General features: G+C 40.9%; 1 protein-coding gene across 2 annotated transcripts in view; it reads left to right on the top strand.

Moving 5' to 3' along the window:
- GRIA3 (glutamate ionotropic receptor AMPA type subunit 3) overlaps positions 1-19,246 on the top strand; it is a 307,649-nt gene that overhangs the window by 173,492 nt on the left and 114,911 nt on the right. For both annotated transcript variants that reach the window (XM_005889307.2, XM_005889308.2), the window contains exon 5: positions 14,481-14,534. In XM_005889307.2, coding sequence (XP_005889369.2) covers positions 14,481-14,534 — 54 coding nt within the window. The remainder of the gene's footprint in view (positions 1-14,480; positions 14,535-19,246) is intronic.

Here is a 19,246-nt window from a genome sequence, read left to right as displayed (position 1 = left end):
AGACTATATTGGCCAGAACACAATTCTATCTTTCATCTCAACTTTTTGATCCTCAAGAAACAGAATTTTTCCACTAGGAAATATAGTAGCATGATATCTGAAATGAGAAGGTTCTGCTTAGGGATTAAACTACCCCATCATTTTATGATGAAGAAACTGAGGTGCTAAGAGAGAGACTAATACATATAGCAGCCACACAAGCAGTGAGTGAAAGAGAAAAGATTTAAACCCAGATCTGATTCCACTGTCCAGCTTCCTTGCACCACACCACCCAAGACTACACCAATACAGGGACCAAACAGATATCTACATACGGACTCCCTTGAAAAGGCCACCTGCCTTCTCACCCCCATCCCACTTCCCACCCAACTACCTGGCATTATTAGTGTTTAGGTTGAGTCCATTCGTAAGAAAACATACTATACCAGAAAGATGACATTTGAAGTCAATGTAAAGTCTCATCCTTTTTCCCTTGTATTTGGAGTCCTCTTTTTTCTCATCATTCAAAAACATTGAACACCGCATACAGGGCACTGTGCTGAATGATATACACACTAATTAGTTTAAACTGGGGCCCTGCCCTCAAGTTCTTTAAGTCTAATTGGGACGAAAGGACACGTGCCTAGTTTGGGTAAATAATCAGTAGTCTGAGGAAAGGATGAGAGGTAGAAACCATGTAGAAATTTACAAGTGGGAGTGATCACCAGACAAGCAAAGCAGAATACAGGCTTCCTGAGGGCAGGGTGCTTTGTGTTGTTCATTACCATATCCCCAGCACCTAAAACAGATTGGAACCTAGTAAGTGCTCAATAAATATTTGTTGAGTTAAATAAATAGCTTCTTGACATTTTTCGGGGTGAGGGGAGGGTAGTCCTGGCATTTATCACTTGGAGAAGAATTCCCAGTCCTCGGTGCACTGCGTCCTGTGGCTTTTGCTTAGAGTACACCACACCAACTCCCCAGGGAGATGTGTAGCAATGAATGCACAGCCTATGGCTTAAACCTTTACAAAATCCTTGCAAAGCTGTTCTCTCTGCCACTCCATACCATGAATGCATGTTTCCCAGGGGTGAAGGCTAATGTGGAGCCAGGGCTTTTTGTTTATTTGTTCCTTATGACCTCAAGCTCTTTTCAGCAAAAGGCACAGCCCTTTGATAGCAATGCAGTTCTGGGAGACACAACTCCATTATGTGCTGGCTCATCTAACAAGACAGAATGCAGATTCTGATTTAAAAGCAGGCTCCTTTAATGAGTTTTGGTTAGGCTTAAAGGATAAATAGTTGTGATTACTGTCAGTTGGCATAGGTTGTAAATCTCTGTCTTAGATGCTTATATTCCATTAAGGGGGACTCAAATGGGCATCACAGTACAATTCCCTTTAAAAAGTGGAATCTGGACCAAAAAAGCAGCTTCAAAAACAGTCATTTGTGCATCCCCAAATGGTCAAGTTCTTGGTCTTCCAGGGTTTTGTACTGGGTTATGAGTTTTTCACGTATTTTTATCATTGTACAAATTCTTATTACTGTTGGCTGCCAGAGCTTGGGAAGAGATAGGTAATTAGAACATATCAGAACAGTGAAGGGAAACCAAGTATTCACATAAAAAATGAGAAGATAAAGCCATCCCACTGTCACTGTGGCTTACACTAACCTCGTGGTACCGCAGTGCTGTGCCAGCACGTAATTTCAAGTCAAAGATTTATATTAACACGAGTGAAGACGGATCTGATTTTGTAGTGCAAAATGCTAACTGTGTGCACTCTGATTTCTTCCCAAAGCTCACAAAGCCGAAATCCCTTTCAGCTCTGCAGGCACACCTCCTAAGAAATTAGAACATCACGTACCATCACACAGATATGATGCTGAACATCCTGCCAACTGTCATCCTCTCACCTCTCAAGGGGTGTAGTTCAGAAGGTACTTGGTTTACAGCAGAGTAGAAGGAAAACATAAAAAGAGGAACACGCCTAGCATACCCATATACTCTAAAACCACAACTCTGATTAGGAAACTTTCCTGGATTAAAGCAAGAATAAATACTGCCTTGTAGAGCTTTACGTATTTTTTTTAAAGCAATTTTGCACAGCATCTTCTTCGATCCTCTGAGTTTGGTAGCGTTCATAGTGTTTTCTCCATTACATAGATGAGAAACAGACATAAGAAGGTTAAATAACTCGCCTGAGATCACATAGGTAAGAGCACTGAATTCTTCTTGTTTCTAAAAGAGCTATGCCCACTCTATGTCTAGAAGGACACATTTGGACAGCAGCCATGGAAGTCTTGCTATACCATCTTAACTATGTCCTGCCCCAGTCAGCTCCCCTGCTTTTGGAAAGATATGGCAAATAACCTTTACTTTGCTGCTGCTGCTAAGTCACTTCAGTCATGTCCGACTCTTGGCAACCCCATGGACTGCAGCCTACCAGGCTCCTCCGCCCATGGGATTTTCCAGGCAGGAGTACTGGAGTGGGGTGCCATTGCCTCCTCCAAACCTTTACTTTAGGCTTGGGCGTTTCTCTTTCCGCCTTCATCACTCTGTTTCCTGAAAGAACAATTAAGATCCATCTGGGACTAATTATAGCGATTCTTGAATTTGAACCTGCAGCCATTACCCAATTGAGGTCACTTATTTTAAATTAACTTGCCTGGTCAGAACACAGGTTTGGTTATCTTCAGAGCCCAGTGCAGATAGGCACCAGCTCACTCAGACTTTTAATTAACCAGCTAAATAACCTGCGCTGTGACAAACTGCCTATGATGGGATGGAGTCGTTCATTTGCATTCAGACAAGGATCAAAATGCATTGTCAGAGCTTCAGGGACTGAGTCCTAGAAACCTTCACACAGTCTCTTGTTCAAGGCTGTGAGCCTCTTGCCTTTGGTTCCTTCTAATTAGTTTTCCTGTGCTTTTGTTCAGATTATCCAACATTCATCACAAGTGCAGCCTGTGATTAAACAATGACAACTCGTGTCATATGCTGATAGGGAATCGAAAATTGGAGTCGTAATCGTACGAACCAAGCCCATGGCTTTAAGAAATAATTAGGGGAAACCAAAGGAAAATTCCCAGGGTGCCCCACAATAAAGGAAAATTTCCAAAGATTCAGGCTAAAACTGCTCCGCACTTAGGTAATAATCATAATAACAGGAGGTGCTCAGTCTTTATTGAATTGAATCCATAGTGGGAGCTGATCATTCCACAGAAACCATGATAGCTCTTATGATTAGTAATTATTATTATGGCTGCTCACACTTAGTGACTGGGCTTGGAGTCAGACACATCTGATTTCTACTCCAGGCTTCACCATTTTCTGCCTGTGAGGCCTCAGGCAAATCAGCCAACAGTTCTTTGTGCTTCAGTTTCCTAACATGGAAGATGAAATTAATAAATAGTGCCTAACTTGCAAGGTTGTGGTGGGGATTTGATGAAATAAAACATGTTAAAAAAATCACTTTCCACAGTGCCTTGTACAGAGTAAGTGCTCAATAAATGTTAGTTTATGTTTGTCTTCTGACCTATCATGGTGACCTATCATGGTGACCTTGTCCAGGGCATCTTCCCACCTGGGATCCTCCTTCCCTTCTCTCTGCCAAAAACAATTCCCCGAATCATTCAACATTTAGTCTAAAAGATATCTTCCTCCCCAGGGGGAAAGTCTTCCAGCATCTGGACTTGGTCAATGCCCATCCCCTTTACTTTTCTAGATTTTGTATTATTTTAAATGGCACCTTCGATCAACTGCTTCATGAGCAATGTGGACTTTTCTCCAGGGTGTACTTAAGCCTTCCACGTTAGAAACATTAAGTACCACATTGGTGCCATACAATGGGGGTACAAATTGAGTAAAGAGAGAGGGGTGGAGGCTTTCTGGTGACCCAGTGGTCAAAACTCCATGCTTCCAATGCAGGGGGCCTGGATTTGATCCCTGTCCTGTCTGGGAAGTAAGATCCCACATGCTACACAGTGTGGCCAAAAAATAAATTAAATTACTTTACAAAAAAACAGAGACGGAGGCATAAAGGGAAGTAATATTGCTTTAGCCCCCTTATATCTCGAGCTCTCTGCTTGGAATTCTGCATTTATGCCTTACAATAACCATAATGCAATAGGTGTCATTATGAGCCCTAGTTTACGTATGTGGGAAGTGAGGCTCAGTGAGGGAAATGACTTGTCCAAGGTCACTCAGCTACAATGAGGAGAAACTGGTGTTCTAGGTCAGTCTGACTCCATAGGCCATTCCCACAACCATCACACTTTACTACCTACCTCATTCTTTTTATCAATTGCAGTGATGCAAATCAAAGCAATATGTAGATAACAGAATGCAGCATATGTGACATAAGGTCACTGCAGTTACAGCAGATACTGCCGGTGCCCCCCCTTGTTGGGCACTTGCCTTTTTCATACATGCCAACAGCACCTATTGTCAGCATGTGCCATTCTCACTTGAAGTCAGATAAATCAGACTTGTAGGGGAGGAATTAATCCTTCTGACAGAAGCTACCAGTCGGTGGTGAATGGGAACTGAAAGACACAGCAGACCCAGAGGTGCTTAGACCCCCCCCGTTCATCCGTGCACCTTTGCTGGCTTCTTTCCCTTTGCTATGTCCCCACTCCCCTACCAGCGCGTCCTGGAATCACTCCCCAGTGAAACCACTGGTCCTCTAATCTCTGTCTCAGGGTGTATCCAGAAATTCCCCCTTTGGCACCTTTCCCAGGCGTCTGCGCAGGTGTCCTCAGGCTGGCCCCTACCTGCCCAGAGCTTCCCAGGGCAGTTCTCCAAGGGTGCACCCCATAAGTTCAATATCTCCCTTCCTACTCCTTTCCATGAGACTCAGTCATGGACGATCCTGCTTTTAGTTTTTCAAAGTGCATTTATTATCATACGGATAGCTAGTTCTTTAAGTTCGGTGCACATCACAGTCAACTGTGTGTTAAAACGAGACTCCAGGGTCCTAAACCAGACTCTGTGAATTAGACTCTCTGAAGAGTGGTGCCCAGGTACTTGCATCTTCACAGACACCCCAGGTGATCCATCCCGCCCCAAGGTTGAGCCTCCAAGGAAGGTGGATCATGTTCCTTAGTGTTCTCTCTACCGCCACAGCCTCTGTGGATTCAAGTGAGAAAGCCTGGAACAGCCATGCCTCCTTGCTCCTGAAATGAAGCGTAGATTGGCCAAGTCCAGTTGTTACTGTCAGAGTGGGGCAATCCAAGACCCCTGAGTAATGGTGTAGACATCCATCTTACTGACTGTGCCAAATTTCTGCTCTCACCCCTCTCATTGTCCCCCCACCCCCATTCTCTTCTGTGGCAGAAACACTGTGACACCTACACATGAAAAATTAGGTGATGGCCTGCACTTCTTTGTCTGTGGGCAGAACCATCCCCTGCCTCCCCACACACATCTTCTTCCGAGACACACTTTCTATGTAGTTTGAATTCATGGTCCTGATCAATGTTGGAGGCAGGACAGTGGCAGGTGGCAGTGCGAATTACTTTGCTGTTGGTTTACCCCCAGTTCAATTCACCCCTCTGCTCTAAGTGCAAACCTCAGCTCCTTCCCTGTACCTCCAACCCAGAGCTATCCAGATCAGTGCCCTCGATACCCCTCCACACCAAGTTCTGATGTCTCTCCAAATCCCTCACCCCATAGCAGCAGGAAACTACATCTCTCCATTTTAAGAATGAGGACATAAAATCAGGGAAGGCTTCATGGACGAGGCTGCATATGAGATGTGCCTTGAAGAATAGATGTGATTGCTACAGAGAAGGATAGATAGGGGAAACATCGCAGTAGCAATAAGGAAGGGGAAATGTAACTAAGATAGGTAGGATAAGCGTTGGGCGCTGTGTTAGGAGCTGTAGACATTGATACAGCATTTCATTTATTCCTCACTGAGATTCTGTGAGGTAGGTACTAATGATAGACCCATTTTACAGACAAGTTCACTGAGTCAGAGAGTTTAAGTTAACTGCCCAAAGTCACATAGCTATTAAAGGGCAAAGTAGGGACCTAAACCCAGGTAGTCTAGCCTATACTCTTGACCACCCTACTTCACTGCCTCTCAACTATTATGTTCCCTGTTTTACAGCTTGAAAACTGAAACTGAGAGGTCAGGTAATTTGCCTAATGTTTCACAACTTGGACTTGGCAAAGCTAGGATGCACTGCCCTTAGCAGATCACCTTTTCTTTACTATATAACCACTTATACCCCTTCTAACTTAGCTTTTCCACTGAACCATATCAGTCACAATTTCTTATGGAGCCAGCCCTGGCTTACCATTACAACAAATCCCTATAGTTGGTCCAAATAAAAATCTCCCCTCTAGTGTGTAAGCACTGTAAAACAGCAAGACTGTCCTGAAATCAAGAGAAATCGCCCTCTGAAATAGATATCTCTTTGTTTTCAAAATAGCATTCTCTTTAAGTCACCTGTTTGTCAGGCTCCCAATTATAAAAACCACAGGAAAAAAATTCTTTAGTTGGAGACAAAGTCCTTTCTATCTCTAGCAGGTTATGAGTTAATCATTCTCAGTATGCTGTACATATTTCTGTTCTCACACTTCTCCTGATGGGTTATAGCTGTCTCTTAACTTGGCAATCTTTCCTACTCTAATGGTGAGATCCTCCAGGCTAGGCACCAGGTTCTGGTGACCTCTGCCTCCCCAGTGTCTGGGCCCAGGATCGGTACAGAGCAGGCCTTCAACAAATGTTCACTGAAAGAAGGAATGAATGAAATGTGGTTAAGAGAAGCAGCCGTTCCATCCACTGGGTACTTCTGAGTCCAGTGGTATGCAGGTAAACTGACTTTCAAGGTGAGGCTGGGGGGAGTTCTAATTTGTAGTGTTGGCTAATTTCTGTGATGTATTAGATTACCCCAAAATATTCATTTGGGCTTTTGCATACCATCTTACAAAAACTCAAACTAACTTTTTGGCCAGACCAATAAATACTTCCACTATGGCTGACTTCAAGCTACCAATAGTTTATTGTATCAGCATGATCACAAAAGTGCATGAGCTATCAGATGAGGAAGAGAATGGAAATTCAAATAGCGAAAGTGAAAGACCAAACCACACATTTGCAAATTAGGAGAATTCTATATTTTACAGCCCAGAAACTAAGTTTCTATCATTTGTCATCCATTTGCAAATTGAGATAAACTTAAACGACACGGCTCCCAGAAGAGAGAGAAACTTGCCAAATAAGGAACTATCCTGAAAACCAAAAGCCCAGGAAGCACACTGGGTTTCTGAGATATATTTTCTTTTATTTGAAAATGAAGACATGTTTACTTGCTTCCTTCAGCAATCAGAAAATTTCCCAGAGTAGGGTGTCAAATGTTGGAAGCGTTGCATAGACAGAAAATGCATTCACAGAGGCAAAATCAAGGAGTTCGAAGGAGAACATCTCATTTTCCACACCCCATGTTTCTTCCTCTCCCCTCCCAGCTTAAAGGCCTCTACATCCTGGGATGAACCTGGGTGTCTAAAACTCTACCCGACCGTCCATGGCTCGGCTTTGCACAGTGTAATGGAGCTAATAAGTAAATGGTAGGATTTGAATCCAGAACCACCTGACTCTAAGGTTCACAGCTCTTTCTAGAATAGCATCTTTAACAAATACTTCTTGTAAGCTTTCAGGGTGATTCATATCACATCTATGAAGAGTTTTAGACTCTTACAAGTTTCAACTCTATCATTTCAGGTGAGATACTAGAATTCTTGATCCTGATAAATATCTACAGATGGGAAAGTGTGGGTCCTGGGCCAGTGAAGGAAGTCTTGCAATATCCCGCCCATATCCAAGTGGTTGTGGCTGGGAAAAAACACATGTTGGAATGACTACTCAGCCTTATGCCAGATGATGCCTTTCCTTTTCCTTTAATCCAAGTAACGAATCCAGTGGCACTGCCAAGCCTTCTACTCACCACTTGTACAGTCCTTCAAGTAGGTCTTGACATTCAAGATTATAGGGCTTTGGGTCCAATTTTACAACATCTACAGAGAAAAGAAAAAAGATACAACTTGATATAGCATAAAGTTGATATGCATAAAGATACAACTTGATATAGCATAAAGTTGTAAATATTAAAACAAAAGTTGTAAGTGTGAACATAAAAGTTGACAGTAATTTCATAAAAGAATGCATAAAGGACACTGCTATTTAAAATATATTGTTTAAAATAAGTTATCAGTGATTTAGGGAGATAGCTGATACAAAATGCAGAGACTACAAAAGTCAGACATACGGCTATGTTGGAGAGAAATTAATATTCTTTCTTGCTGTATTACTCTGGGTTGAATAGTGGTTTAAATCACCCATACCTCGCCTCTTGGGAAAAAACCTAGAGTATTGCAAATAGAAATAGGGTGGTGTGAAAGGTCTTCTAGATGAGATACTTTAAGAAAAGACACAGTGTTTGGAAATGCATCATTTTACCGGAAGTTAGGCTGATGGAAAAGTCCAGATATTTTAAGTATTTATTATTTGCCCTATGACCAAGAACTCTAGCCGATCAAAGCTGCTGGGCTTCCTAGGTGGGGCAGTACAAGTAAATTGCCTTAGGAAAGCCTTTGTAAGTTTCCACATTTGTCATTTGTACGCAGCCTTGGGCATTATCTGCTACCTCCCAAACTGCCCATCATCTTGCTCCCTTACAAGACTCATGACCCTTTGAAAGTAGATGGAGATACTCTTAAGATTTGAACCATAAGGCAAATAAAACTTGTTTTGTCCGGACAGGAAGGCATGGTCTGTATTCTCTTCCCTAAAGACACAGCTGCATTAAGGCAATATTCGCCACTACTCCTGACGGTACACCAGAGGATTTGCAGTGACATCTGGATGAATAGATTTTGTTTTCACACAGTTGTATTTATTTTCTTGTATGTAGTTTCATGGATATTATTGCTTTGGACACTGCTAAATTTAAGTAAACAAGCAGCTATAGAGATAAATATCAAGAAAATGATAGTGTGGTATGTGGATAGATACAAATTATTAAGGAAATTTCTGAGGATATGAAATTTGAGAAATAATGTTTTAGGGTTAATACAATGAGGCATTCTCACCAAGATCAACATGTGTTGAAATGGTCTTTTAGTCCTCCAGGCAAGAATGATGTTGCTCCTGTAACTTAGTTGTGGCCATTTATTGCCTCTTATTTGTATGTTCTCTTTGCCTCTCCTGCTATTTAAATCTTCTGCATATTCTATTCAGTCACAGTGAATGTAATATTGAAATCTGGAAAGTGAAACTTCCCAAAGACATGTTCTTGGGTGAAATCTTTGTCCTCTAATCCTCACATCCTAGCATTTTATTGGATGCCCTATTCAATTGCTTTCTCTCTGCATAAGCTTTCCCTGTAGACTGTATACACGCTGATGAAATTTCTCGGTTATCCTCCCATTTTCCTTCTTTGTGAAAAGCTTCAGCCTTTCTTTTTCCATCTGCACCCTCCCCATCGCCATTGGACTGACTCTGGTATGGGTGACTGACTCTTTTCTGCTTCACTAATCCAGCACATGTATTCAAGTCAGATGCCTGCAATATGAATTCCTGACATTCAGTGTGTGCAGATTGAGATTATTAGAAAAATAATTCTAAAGAAATTGACTTCTGATATATGTTTACTAAGACTAAAGCAATTTAGTAGCTTGGGGTTTTCATTCAAGAAAATGAACGGCTTTTATCTTATCTGATGGAAGGTTTCTTCTGGGAAGTCTGGCATATTCTGAGGCTGATTTCTGCTACATATATCAGAAGTTAATTCCTTTAGAATTATTTTTCTAATCTCAGTCTGCTGAAATTAGATAGGTTGCCACAGGATAGCAGTATCTTCTTGTAACTGAGGAAGCAGGAAAGGGAAAGCAGTTGAAAAAAATGTCTTCTCTTTGAACACACACACACACACACACACACACACGTGGTCTAATAGTTTTTTCTTAAAGAGAAAATATCTATACAATGGGTAAATCTGGTTAATTAACATCAGAAACCTGCTTCATCTCACTCCCCAGCCCTCCAAACATTCTCAGGATACCTAAATCAAAAAGAAACAGATTAAGGTGAACAGCAAGGCATGTTCTGTACTCAAAGTAAGATCAATCTTTATACATAGATCCTTTTTTGGCACTGATGTAGAAAACCCAAACATGGAGATACTTAGGTCTGCAAATAACTTAATCTGCATACCAGATGGATCTAAGGGGAAAAAACATAGACACTTTTCCACACATACTTTTTTTTTTAATGTGAGCATAGAAAAACAGATGCTTTTGCTCCCAAAGGGTCTGTGGGCCTCTCTCAAGTAGTCTTATGGAGCAATTTAACTTCAAATTTCTAAAATTATGCAGATTAAGCATTAAATCGGAAAAGAAAGGGCCTCTAGAAAAGCAACTCAACATTTTCTGAATTATTTTTAGCTGCTCAATAATACCCAGCCCCCAATTTCACAGAGAAGTGGATGGGGGTGTCAACAAGGGCACGTCTCCCCCCAGTGGGTCGACTATGATTCACTGACTTCTGTAACAAATAATTTAATGCTCTGCTACATGCATGGTTCAGTGAGTTCATATATAAGAGCCCTTTCTTCTGTGAATAAAACTATTGTCTAAGTCTCACTGAAGGAGGATTGTGGCACTTTTTTCTTTCAGGTCCTATTTGTGGGCACAAAAATAAATCTCCTTAAAACAATGAATTTTATCTACATTTCACACTTGTTCCCTTCTTGCATTGATCATATCTGCCATCACATCAAGCCATCCATCTTCTTCAACAAATCTTAGACAGGCACAGCGAATACACAACATGGATTTGGGAATTGGGTATTTCCTCCTGAAATGTCACAGTAGACTGTAAAATAGCTTTTATACTTGAAGTTCTGAAACTAATTCAGGAAGAGCGATTATAATTGCTATAAAAGCAAAGTTGAATATTCTCTTGGTTACCAGAGTCATTAAAGAACTGAGGGTACAATTTATGCCTTGTTCATTTGTAACAGATTGAAAGAAGAAAATTTAAGACTAACTGAACAAGAACCACTGTCATTAACTAGTTCATTTGTGCACAGTATTACACACACGCCTTCCATCCCACCCTTCTTCCCACAAGCCCTGCACCAAAAATTCAAAAAAAGGAAAGACCAAGAGCAAAACATGACACTTTTGGCAGTGAGGCCTCACTTAGCTCACATCCATAGGATTGTTGCCGTCCTACGTAAGTAAGATCTTGAGATAATTGAAATGTATTATCTTAGGTATTGGGAATTTGAGCATTTCTGATGGAAACCTTCCCTAAAATGTATTCTAATTTCCCCAGGTTTTTCAGCAGAAATTACTGAACACAACAAGCCATACCCTGATGACTCAGGCACTCAGGATGAACATCCATGATTATACTGTAGTACAATGTCATCTATTTTTTTTCCCCGGACTCCTCCTTCCTCTTTAAGTCAGTCCATCACTTCCTCTGCTGCCAATGTACCTCATTCTAACATCACTCCCCTCTCTCCATAGACACCTCCTTCAATCTGTAGCTTTTCATTTACTGTGAACTGGAAAACCAAGATTGGTAGGAACTGTAAGTTAACTAAGAGTGAAGAAGGCACTGAAAGGAAAGATGAAGAAATAATTACAGCCTTTAACTCTCTGTGACACCTAAAGGTTCCTATCTTTAGATAACTTTCCCATCTCTTCCAGTGTAAGCTTAATTTCAAAAGGGCAGTACTGTGAGAGAACTAATTCAAATAAGTGAGTTTATTTGACACAGACCATCTGGGCATGAGTTAAAGTGGGTATTCTAATAGCTTCAAGTTTTTCTGAAACAGAAACGATATCTTAGTAAATGACCCCTCTCCACAGTTATTTAACCCCACATCATTACATGATGCACATCCCAAATCCTTTTACAAATGTTATTCAGTTTGATCCTGACAACACTGCTGAGATAGGAAAGGCCAGGCTCATGGTCCAAGATTACAGATAAGGTGATGGAGGCTGGAGAAAGTGGTTTGCCTCTAATCAAGCTGAGTACGTGACAAGGTTGGGCACCTGGGTTCTCTTTGAGGGGGCTCATCTAACAATACTTATGTTTTCTCTGACTCCCTCTTGCCTTCCTGATTCTCCAAAGGAGACTAAAGCCTGCGTCTGGCAAGACAGACTTACTCTGTTTCCTTTGGGCTCACTTCTTTATTTCTCCCCAAGCTCTCCCAGATGTCTCAGGAATCTGACTCGTTTTTCTAACAGAACTCAAACCCCCCTGATTTTATTGTGTTGAGGGTTGTCAGGGAATTAAAAATTCAACAAATGTATGGTCCCAACTTGCCATCAAAAGTTAACAGATGTCACCAAGAAGGATGTTTTTTGCCAGCGGACACTGAAGAATACATCCCAGCAGATACCTAACAGCTCATTTTATGTCATGGCGGTGTGAGAAATCACCTCCTCAAGACAATCATTAACCTTTCATTCCCTCCATAAGTAATCAGTTAGATATGTGGCTTATATTTTAAATTAATTGAAATCAGCTCTCTCCCTCTCTGGACTTGAAATGACTGAAAATAAGCATGCTATTTACATACGTGTTTCCATTCCTCTATCCCTCCCAGCAGACTGTGGATGTCTCTTCGTCCTCTTCTCCAAGAACATAAAGTCATTATTGACATTTGACATTTAGCACATATTAAGAAACCATGTAATGTACTGCCAAGAGTGGGTTCTGGAGGTACACAGACCTATGTTCTAAGTCCAGCTTTAGTATTTCTTAGCTATATGGCCTTGGGTAAATTACAAAAATTCTCTTTGGTTGAGATTCCTCATCTCAGAATGAAACCAGTGGTACTTAAGCTGTTAAATTGTTCCAGGGAATACAGCACCTAGCATAGTGCTTACATATACTAGGCATTCAGTTAAGGGTAGCTGGTTTTAATATTATCATAGCGGCCCTTTATATGTAGTTCTGGTCTGAGATGTACACAATGTTGTTTTCTCCAACTGTTCTTAGACCCTTGACAGCTGTGTCCATAGAGGAATGTATGATGAAGTTTAATGGCCCTTTATTTGCACAAGTTCCAAATACGATATTCATACTTTTGTGTTATTTTTCTAGAAGAGGGCTCGTAAAGTGAAATTAGCTTCAAGCTTCTGTAAAACCTGGTTCTGCCTCTGGAAGTGTCTTTAACCTCTATTTTATCCCCCGCCCTGTTCCCATTCCCATATACTACTCTGCACATAGTCAGTCCTCAATAAAATGACATTTTATAAAATCCTTAATTAACCAGGATTTTTCCTGTACTTAACTGTAAGGAAATAAGCTTATGTCAGGTATTTTGTCAAAAACTTCCAACTTCCAACCGATACCTTTAGTTGGAAAGTATTCAATCCACCTATATGTTTTCAGATAATAAAAATGCACTGTGTGAACTGTAAAACTTGGTGCTGATACAGTGTTTCTCATGAAAATTAGGCTAACAGTGATGACCTTAAGGCATGGCTTCTCAGCCTCAGCACTACTGACACTTCGTGAAGTCGTGTCCGACTCTTCGTGACCCCATGGACTGTAGCCCACCAGGCCCCTCCATCCATGGAATTTTCTAGGCAAGAGTACTGGAGTGGGTTGCCATTTCCTTCTCCAGGGGATCTTCCTGACCCAGGGATCGAACCCGGGTCTCCCTCATTGCAGGCAGACACTTTACCATCTGAGCCACCAGGGAATCGCTACTGGCTGGATAATTCTTTGCTGTAGGGCTGCCCTGTGCACTGTCACCCCTCCCAGATAGGACAACCAAAATGTCTCCAGGCATCACCAGATGTCCCCTAGGGGAAAAGTCCCCTCCCCCACAGCCTAGGGTGTCACAGTCAGCACCAAAAGAGGTACAGATGTTCACAAGTCTTTCATATTAAGGTGGGAAAAGGCAGGCGTGCATTTTAGGAAAGTTTTTTTTTCCCCTCAAATCACTTCTGCTAGAAAAGTTTTCAATAAGCCAAAGCAATCTCGATTAACCTGAAAATCCCATTAACCCCATTCCTTGTGTGTTCTATTCCCTAAGCATTCCAGATAAAGAAAGGAAAATGTACCATACATTCTATTTTCTAATTTGTATGCAAAGTTCAGCCCATTTTCTGGCTCAGCAGCTAAGTACAGAAATCCAGTTCACGGGTGAGGGCTCATCAGCTTCATCGCTTTTGCCATCTATTTTAAGTGACACTGATGCTACTGACCTGGAAGTTTAGAGAGCTTCTTTTGCCCCTGTTGTTGACATTTTTAACTTTCATATTAGCAGTTCGTCCTGTTATCCTCTGCCTGAAAGGAAAATGCAACAAAAAGCAATCTGGCCCAAGTCACTATGATTTACTGTGGATAAAAGACCTAACACTTTGTCGATTATTTAAAAGTAATTTGCTGTAGCCATCCTAATGACTGTGCAATTGAAAAATGTCCTTGAGTAAACGATATTTATTATCTTTTATTTCTGCAGGTTGTGATCCTGGGGAAACATTCAAGAGGTTACCACTACATGCTTGCTAACCTGGTAAGAACAACAGAGTTCAAGTTTTCCAGGGCATTATATCCTGTTTAGTTTGTGTCCCCTGTAATTATCTCAAAAAGAAATATGAGAGAAGCCTAATGTGTTTTTTAGACACTTGGAGAAATGAGTCCATAAATACAAAAACCTGAATGCAATAGCCTGTTCTCAATTATGCTGTCTCTGTTTTAGCTGTGAAGCTTATATTCTCTCCTCATTTACAAAAATAATAATTTGATATGATTCTTCACTGATTATTCTTAGATTTAACTTGGATTTGAAATGTCAACCATTTTAATCAGGTTTGAAATGTAAAACAAGGAACACAGGATACAAGAATCAGACTCTTTCCCCCAATTAATCCAAGCGTATGTGTACATTTGTACTGGATTTGTCTTTCTAGAAACAGTCCACTACCAAATCTTTTCAAACCAGATGTGAAAAAGTAGGCTTGAACAAGGAACACTCGGTGATCTTGTCAAAGGGTATAGCCAACTTTCTAAGTATAGTAAAATCCAACTTGAATCTTTAACTTCAAAGTCCCCATGCCTTTAAACTTTGTGACATTCTAGAAATTAGTATTTCATTAAGGTTGGTTTATAGCTCTTCTTTCTCTGAAAGGACAATTGGTTTAGGAATTATAAAATGGGTTCTAAATCGGTAATATCTGTTTGGCAGTGCTTCTGAATAATACTATCTCCCTGAAATGAAAGGGGAATGCTAAATTATCACTGATACTAAGAATCTATTAAATTATTACATAATATGAGTTCTAGCCCCAAATTTATTTCATTAGCACAAGAGAATCATTACAGAGCTCTTAAACCAAAAGAACAGAAACAAAGGTGAGAAATTATTGTAATTATATTCTTAGATTTCTTAAAGAAAAATATCTTATTTTGTTTTAATAATGACTTTTTTTAATGGGTAAGAAAATGTTACTTAAACCTTCTTCTTAAGAAGTATGTGCACTCAAACACTTTGTAAGATGACGATTAGAGCTACTGCTTTGAAATGTTGTATGCATCTTCTCCAATAAATTGCTCAAAGTGGAGCACTTCAGTCCATTGTAGGGATAAACGGATTGATTCTTTTGGGAGGAGAAATGTTGATTCTTAATTTACATCTGAGTACATCCAATTTGTTTTTAGGTAACTGATAAGTAAAGGATGTTTGTTGACTCACTGAGGGTTAGACCAGGGCTTGGCAGGAAACATGGAAGTTACAGGAAGGTACCTGAGGCACTTACTGATGGATTTTACCATTGCTTCCCCACCCATAAGTATTTTGATTTCTCTCCTTCCTTCCTTCCTCTCTTTCTTTCTTCTTCCCTCCCCCTTTCTCCTCTCTTCTGCCTAGGGTTCACTCATCACTGATGGTACATGAGATGACTTTAGATATTGCACACACAAACTTTTTTTATTATAATGGTAAATGTGTTTATTTACTATGCGTTAGAAAACCATAAAACTAGCACATCAAAATCCAAATTTTATGGATGGTGTTACTTCGTACAGGGTTAGAGAGTTAACAACAAAGGAAATAAATTTTTATCTGTCAAATGTATCAAGTAAACAATAGCATGTTGCTATAAACACATACAGCAAAATCTGTTGAGGGTGTATGCAGTTGTGGCGCTACATGGATGACTGAAGTTTGGGGAAGAGCACTTGGCTACTAGCTAGCTATGGGACCTTAAGTAGGTCACTTCACCTTTGACGACCTCGGTTTCCATGCTATAAAACTCAGATGGGAGTGGGGAGTTCACTGATGTATTGGTTGGGTCCTTTGGAAGCAGATACCAACATATAAGTGGAGGTACAAGACAATTTATTGGGAATAATACATGTGAAAAATAAAAGAGAAGAACACAACACAGGTCTGATACCAGTGAAGGAAGGAAGTTTCATAAAAAAAATCTTCAGACCATGGGATAGCACAACAGGGAGCTCCCCCATGCTGCCCCTAAATGGCAAGCCATCGTACCCCAACCTTGCTCAGCCATTGGCTGGCAGATGTCTGGGAAGCACACACCTCTTGCTTGAGAACTGAGGAAAATCCTGAAGGCACCTGAAGCTGGAGGCTGTTGGCCAACTCAAGGCCTGGAGGCAGTTTCTGTGTTAAAAGATCTGAGCCTGAACCAAGCACATCAATGACTGTCTCAGTTGGCAGAAGGTGACCAGATGATCTCTAAAGACCTTGCCCATCCTGGATTTCTAACTGGGCCTCCCTAATCCTACTGACAATCCTTGAGCACTTTGGTTTCCATTTGGAGAACCAGACCTGATGGAAGGGAAAGAGTATGGAGTGACAGAACAGCAAGAGAGAATCATTAGGACAAGGCTGGGGAGAAGAATGGTCAGCTGGGTGCCTACCACAGATCTCAAAATTGTGCAACCATGGAAGGATGCCTACTATAGGAATACGCAAAGTCCATTTCCTCAGAAAGAATGGAATATATAGTGTCATGTCAGTCTGGATGATGAAAACGTGAATTTGTTTGCTATACTTTCAGCAGCCACTCCTTCTCTTCCTCTAGTGACCTTCTTTCCATTTACACCGAGCCATGTGTTTCCATAAGCTCCTGTTCTCTATATCAAATTTCATATGGTCAATACAGATAGGAATTGTTACTCATCTCTGATAAAATATGAGATGCATTATCTCTTCTGTGGTTACCAGATTTTTTAAGCAGATAAAAATACCCCAAAGACACATATACATATAAACACACAGCAAACCATAGCAATTTAGACATCATTTAGATAATCAAAAACGGGTAAGTGGAGCTAAGAAGGTGTTTCCTTTCAAGATGAGCCAGCTGAACAAAAGTTGAGGACACACACAAGGGAACAGGTTCTTGTCTGAATCTTGGAGCAACAACTATTCAGAAGCACTGCCTTCTTCTACAAATGCAAAGTCAAAAACACTCACACTGCCTGCCTAAGCTTTCTGGAACCACCTGCTCCAGAGCTCCAAACATCCCCTTTGCTACCAGGTCCTATCTATCTGGCAAAGACTTCCATGTGCTTTTACATGGACCTTTCCTGGTAGCAATCCTAAAATGAGAAGACTTGGATATTCTGTGATTGCTTCAAGTCAAGGTCAAGGTCACAGGTCAAGGTGTACATTTCAGAATGAACAACAGGATGCAAAAACTAACTTGTTGAAATCCTTGGAAGAAACAAAAGATTTCGGAGCATTGGCCAGAGACGTGATCTGGTCAGGGCAGAAGTGGACATGCCAATAACAAACGAGTAAGTCTCTTACAAATTCTGTATCAGTTGGTGGTATCATTTCTTTTTTAAAAAAAATTTTAATGGAGTATGGTTGCTCTACAATGTTGTGTTAGTTTCTGCTATACAGCAAAGTGAATCAATTATACATAAACATGTATCTCCTCTTTTTTAAATTTCCTTCCAATTTAGGTCACCTCAGAGCATAGAGTTCCCTGTGGTATACAGTAGGTTCTCCTTAGTGGTCTATTTTATACATGAATGTGAAAGTGTTAGTCACACAGTCACATCTGACCCATTGCAACCCCATGGACTGTTATCTGCCAGGCTCCTCTGTCCATGGAATTCTCCAGGCAAGAATACTGGCTCCCTTCTCCAGGGGATCTTCCTGACCTAAAGGATTGAACCTGGGTTTCCCGCATTACAGGCAGATTCTTTACCATCTGAGCCACCAGGGGAGCCCCTATTTTATACATGAAAGTAGAATTGAAAGTGTTAGTCACTCAGTCATGCCTGATGCTTTGCGATTCCATGGACTGCAGCCCGCCAGGCTTCTCTGTCCATGGGATTTTCCAGACAAAGATACTGGAGTGGTTTGCCATTTCCTTCTCCAGGGGATCTTCCCGACCCAGGGGTCGAACCTGGGTCTCCTGCACTGCAGGCAGATTCTTTACCATCTGAGCCACCAGGGAAGCCCAATTTTATACATAGTAGTGTATATATGTCAATCTCAATCTTCCAATTCATCCTGCCCTCCCTTCCCCTCTTGGTGTCCACATGTTTGTTCTCTATATCTATGTCTCTATTTCTGCTTTGCAAGTAAGTTCATCTGATTGTTATTTCCTCTTCCAGAACTCTTCTTATGGTGGAAATGTTTCTCTACTTTAGTACCAGAGGTAACCAGCATGTATACAATTTGTCAGTCAAGCAACGTCTCTTTCTTTCATGGCAAGGTCCTGGATCAGGATCCTTTCCACTGCATTCCCAGGCATGTTGAGTATTGTGATTTGTTTCATATATATCAATAATAGTATGCAGAACCCTAGACTAACCTAGGCATAATGGGGGTGGGGCGGAAAGCACTAGACCAGGAGCTCGGAGGAAGGTTTGAGTCCCAAGAACTGATCTGACTAGCCTGTGACAATGAAACCTCTTTGAACCTGGTTCATCTATAAAATGAACAAATAGACCACATCAAGGTTCTCCAAAGTATATTTGTACATGCGACGATTTTAGGTAGTATATAGCAAACGTCTTAGACTGATTGGTTTTGCATCTATATTAAGTGTGTATTAGAAAAAGATTCAGTCTCCTGTCAATTGTGTGAAGCTAAATTAGGTATTTAGGTTAAAAAACTTAGTCAACATAAGGAAAATATATGAGGTAAATAATAGTTCAGATGATCCACTTATATGGGAAAAAACTGTAAAGGTGATATGGTGGTTTAGTCGCTAAGTCATGTCTGATTCTTTGCGACCCCCT

Source organism: Bos mutus, chromosome X (assembly GCF_027580195.1).
Source record: "Bos mutus isolate GX-2022 chromosome X, NWIPB_WYAK_1.1, whole genome shotgun sequence".
Classification (NCBI taxonomy): Eukaryota; Metazoa; Chordata; class Mammalia; order Artiodactyla; family Bovidae; genus Bos; species Bos mutus.
The sequence above is the reverse complement of the archived record's forward strand: the minus strand, read 5'-3'. Positions and strand labels throughout refer to the sequence as shown.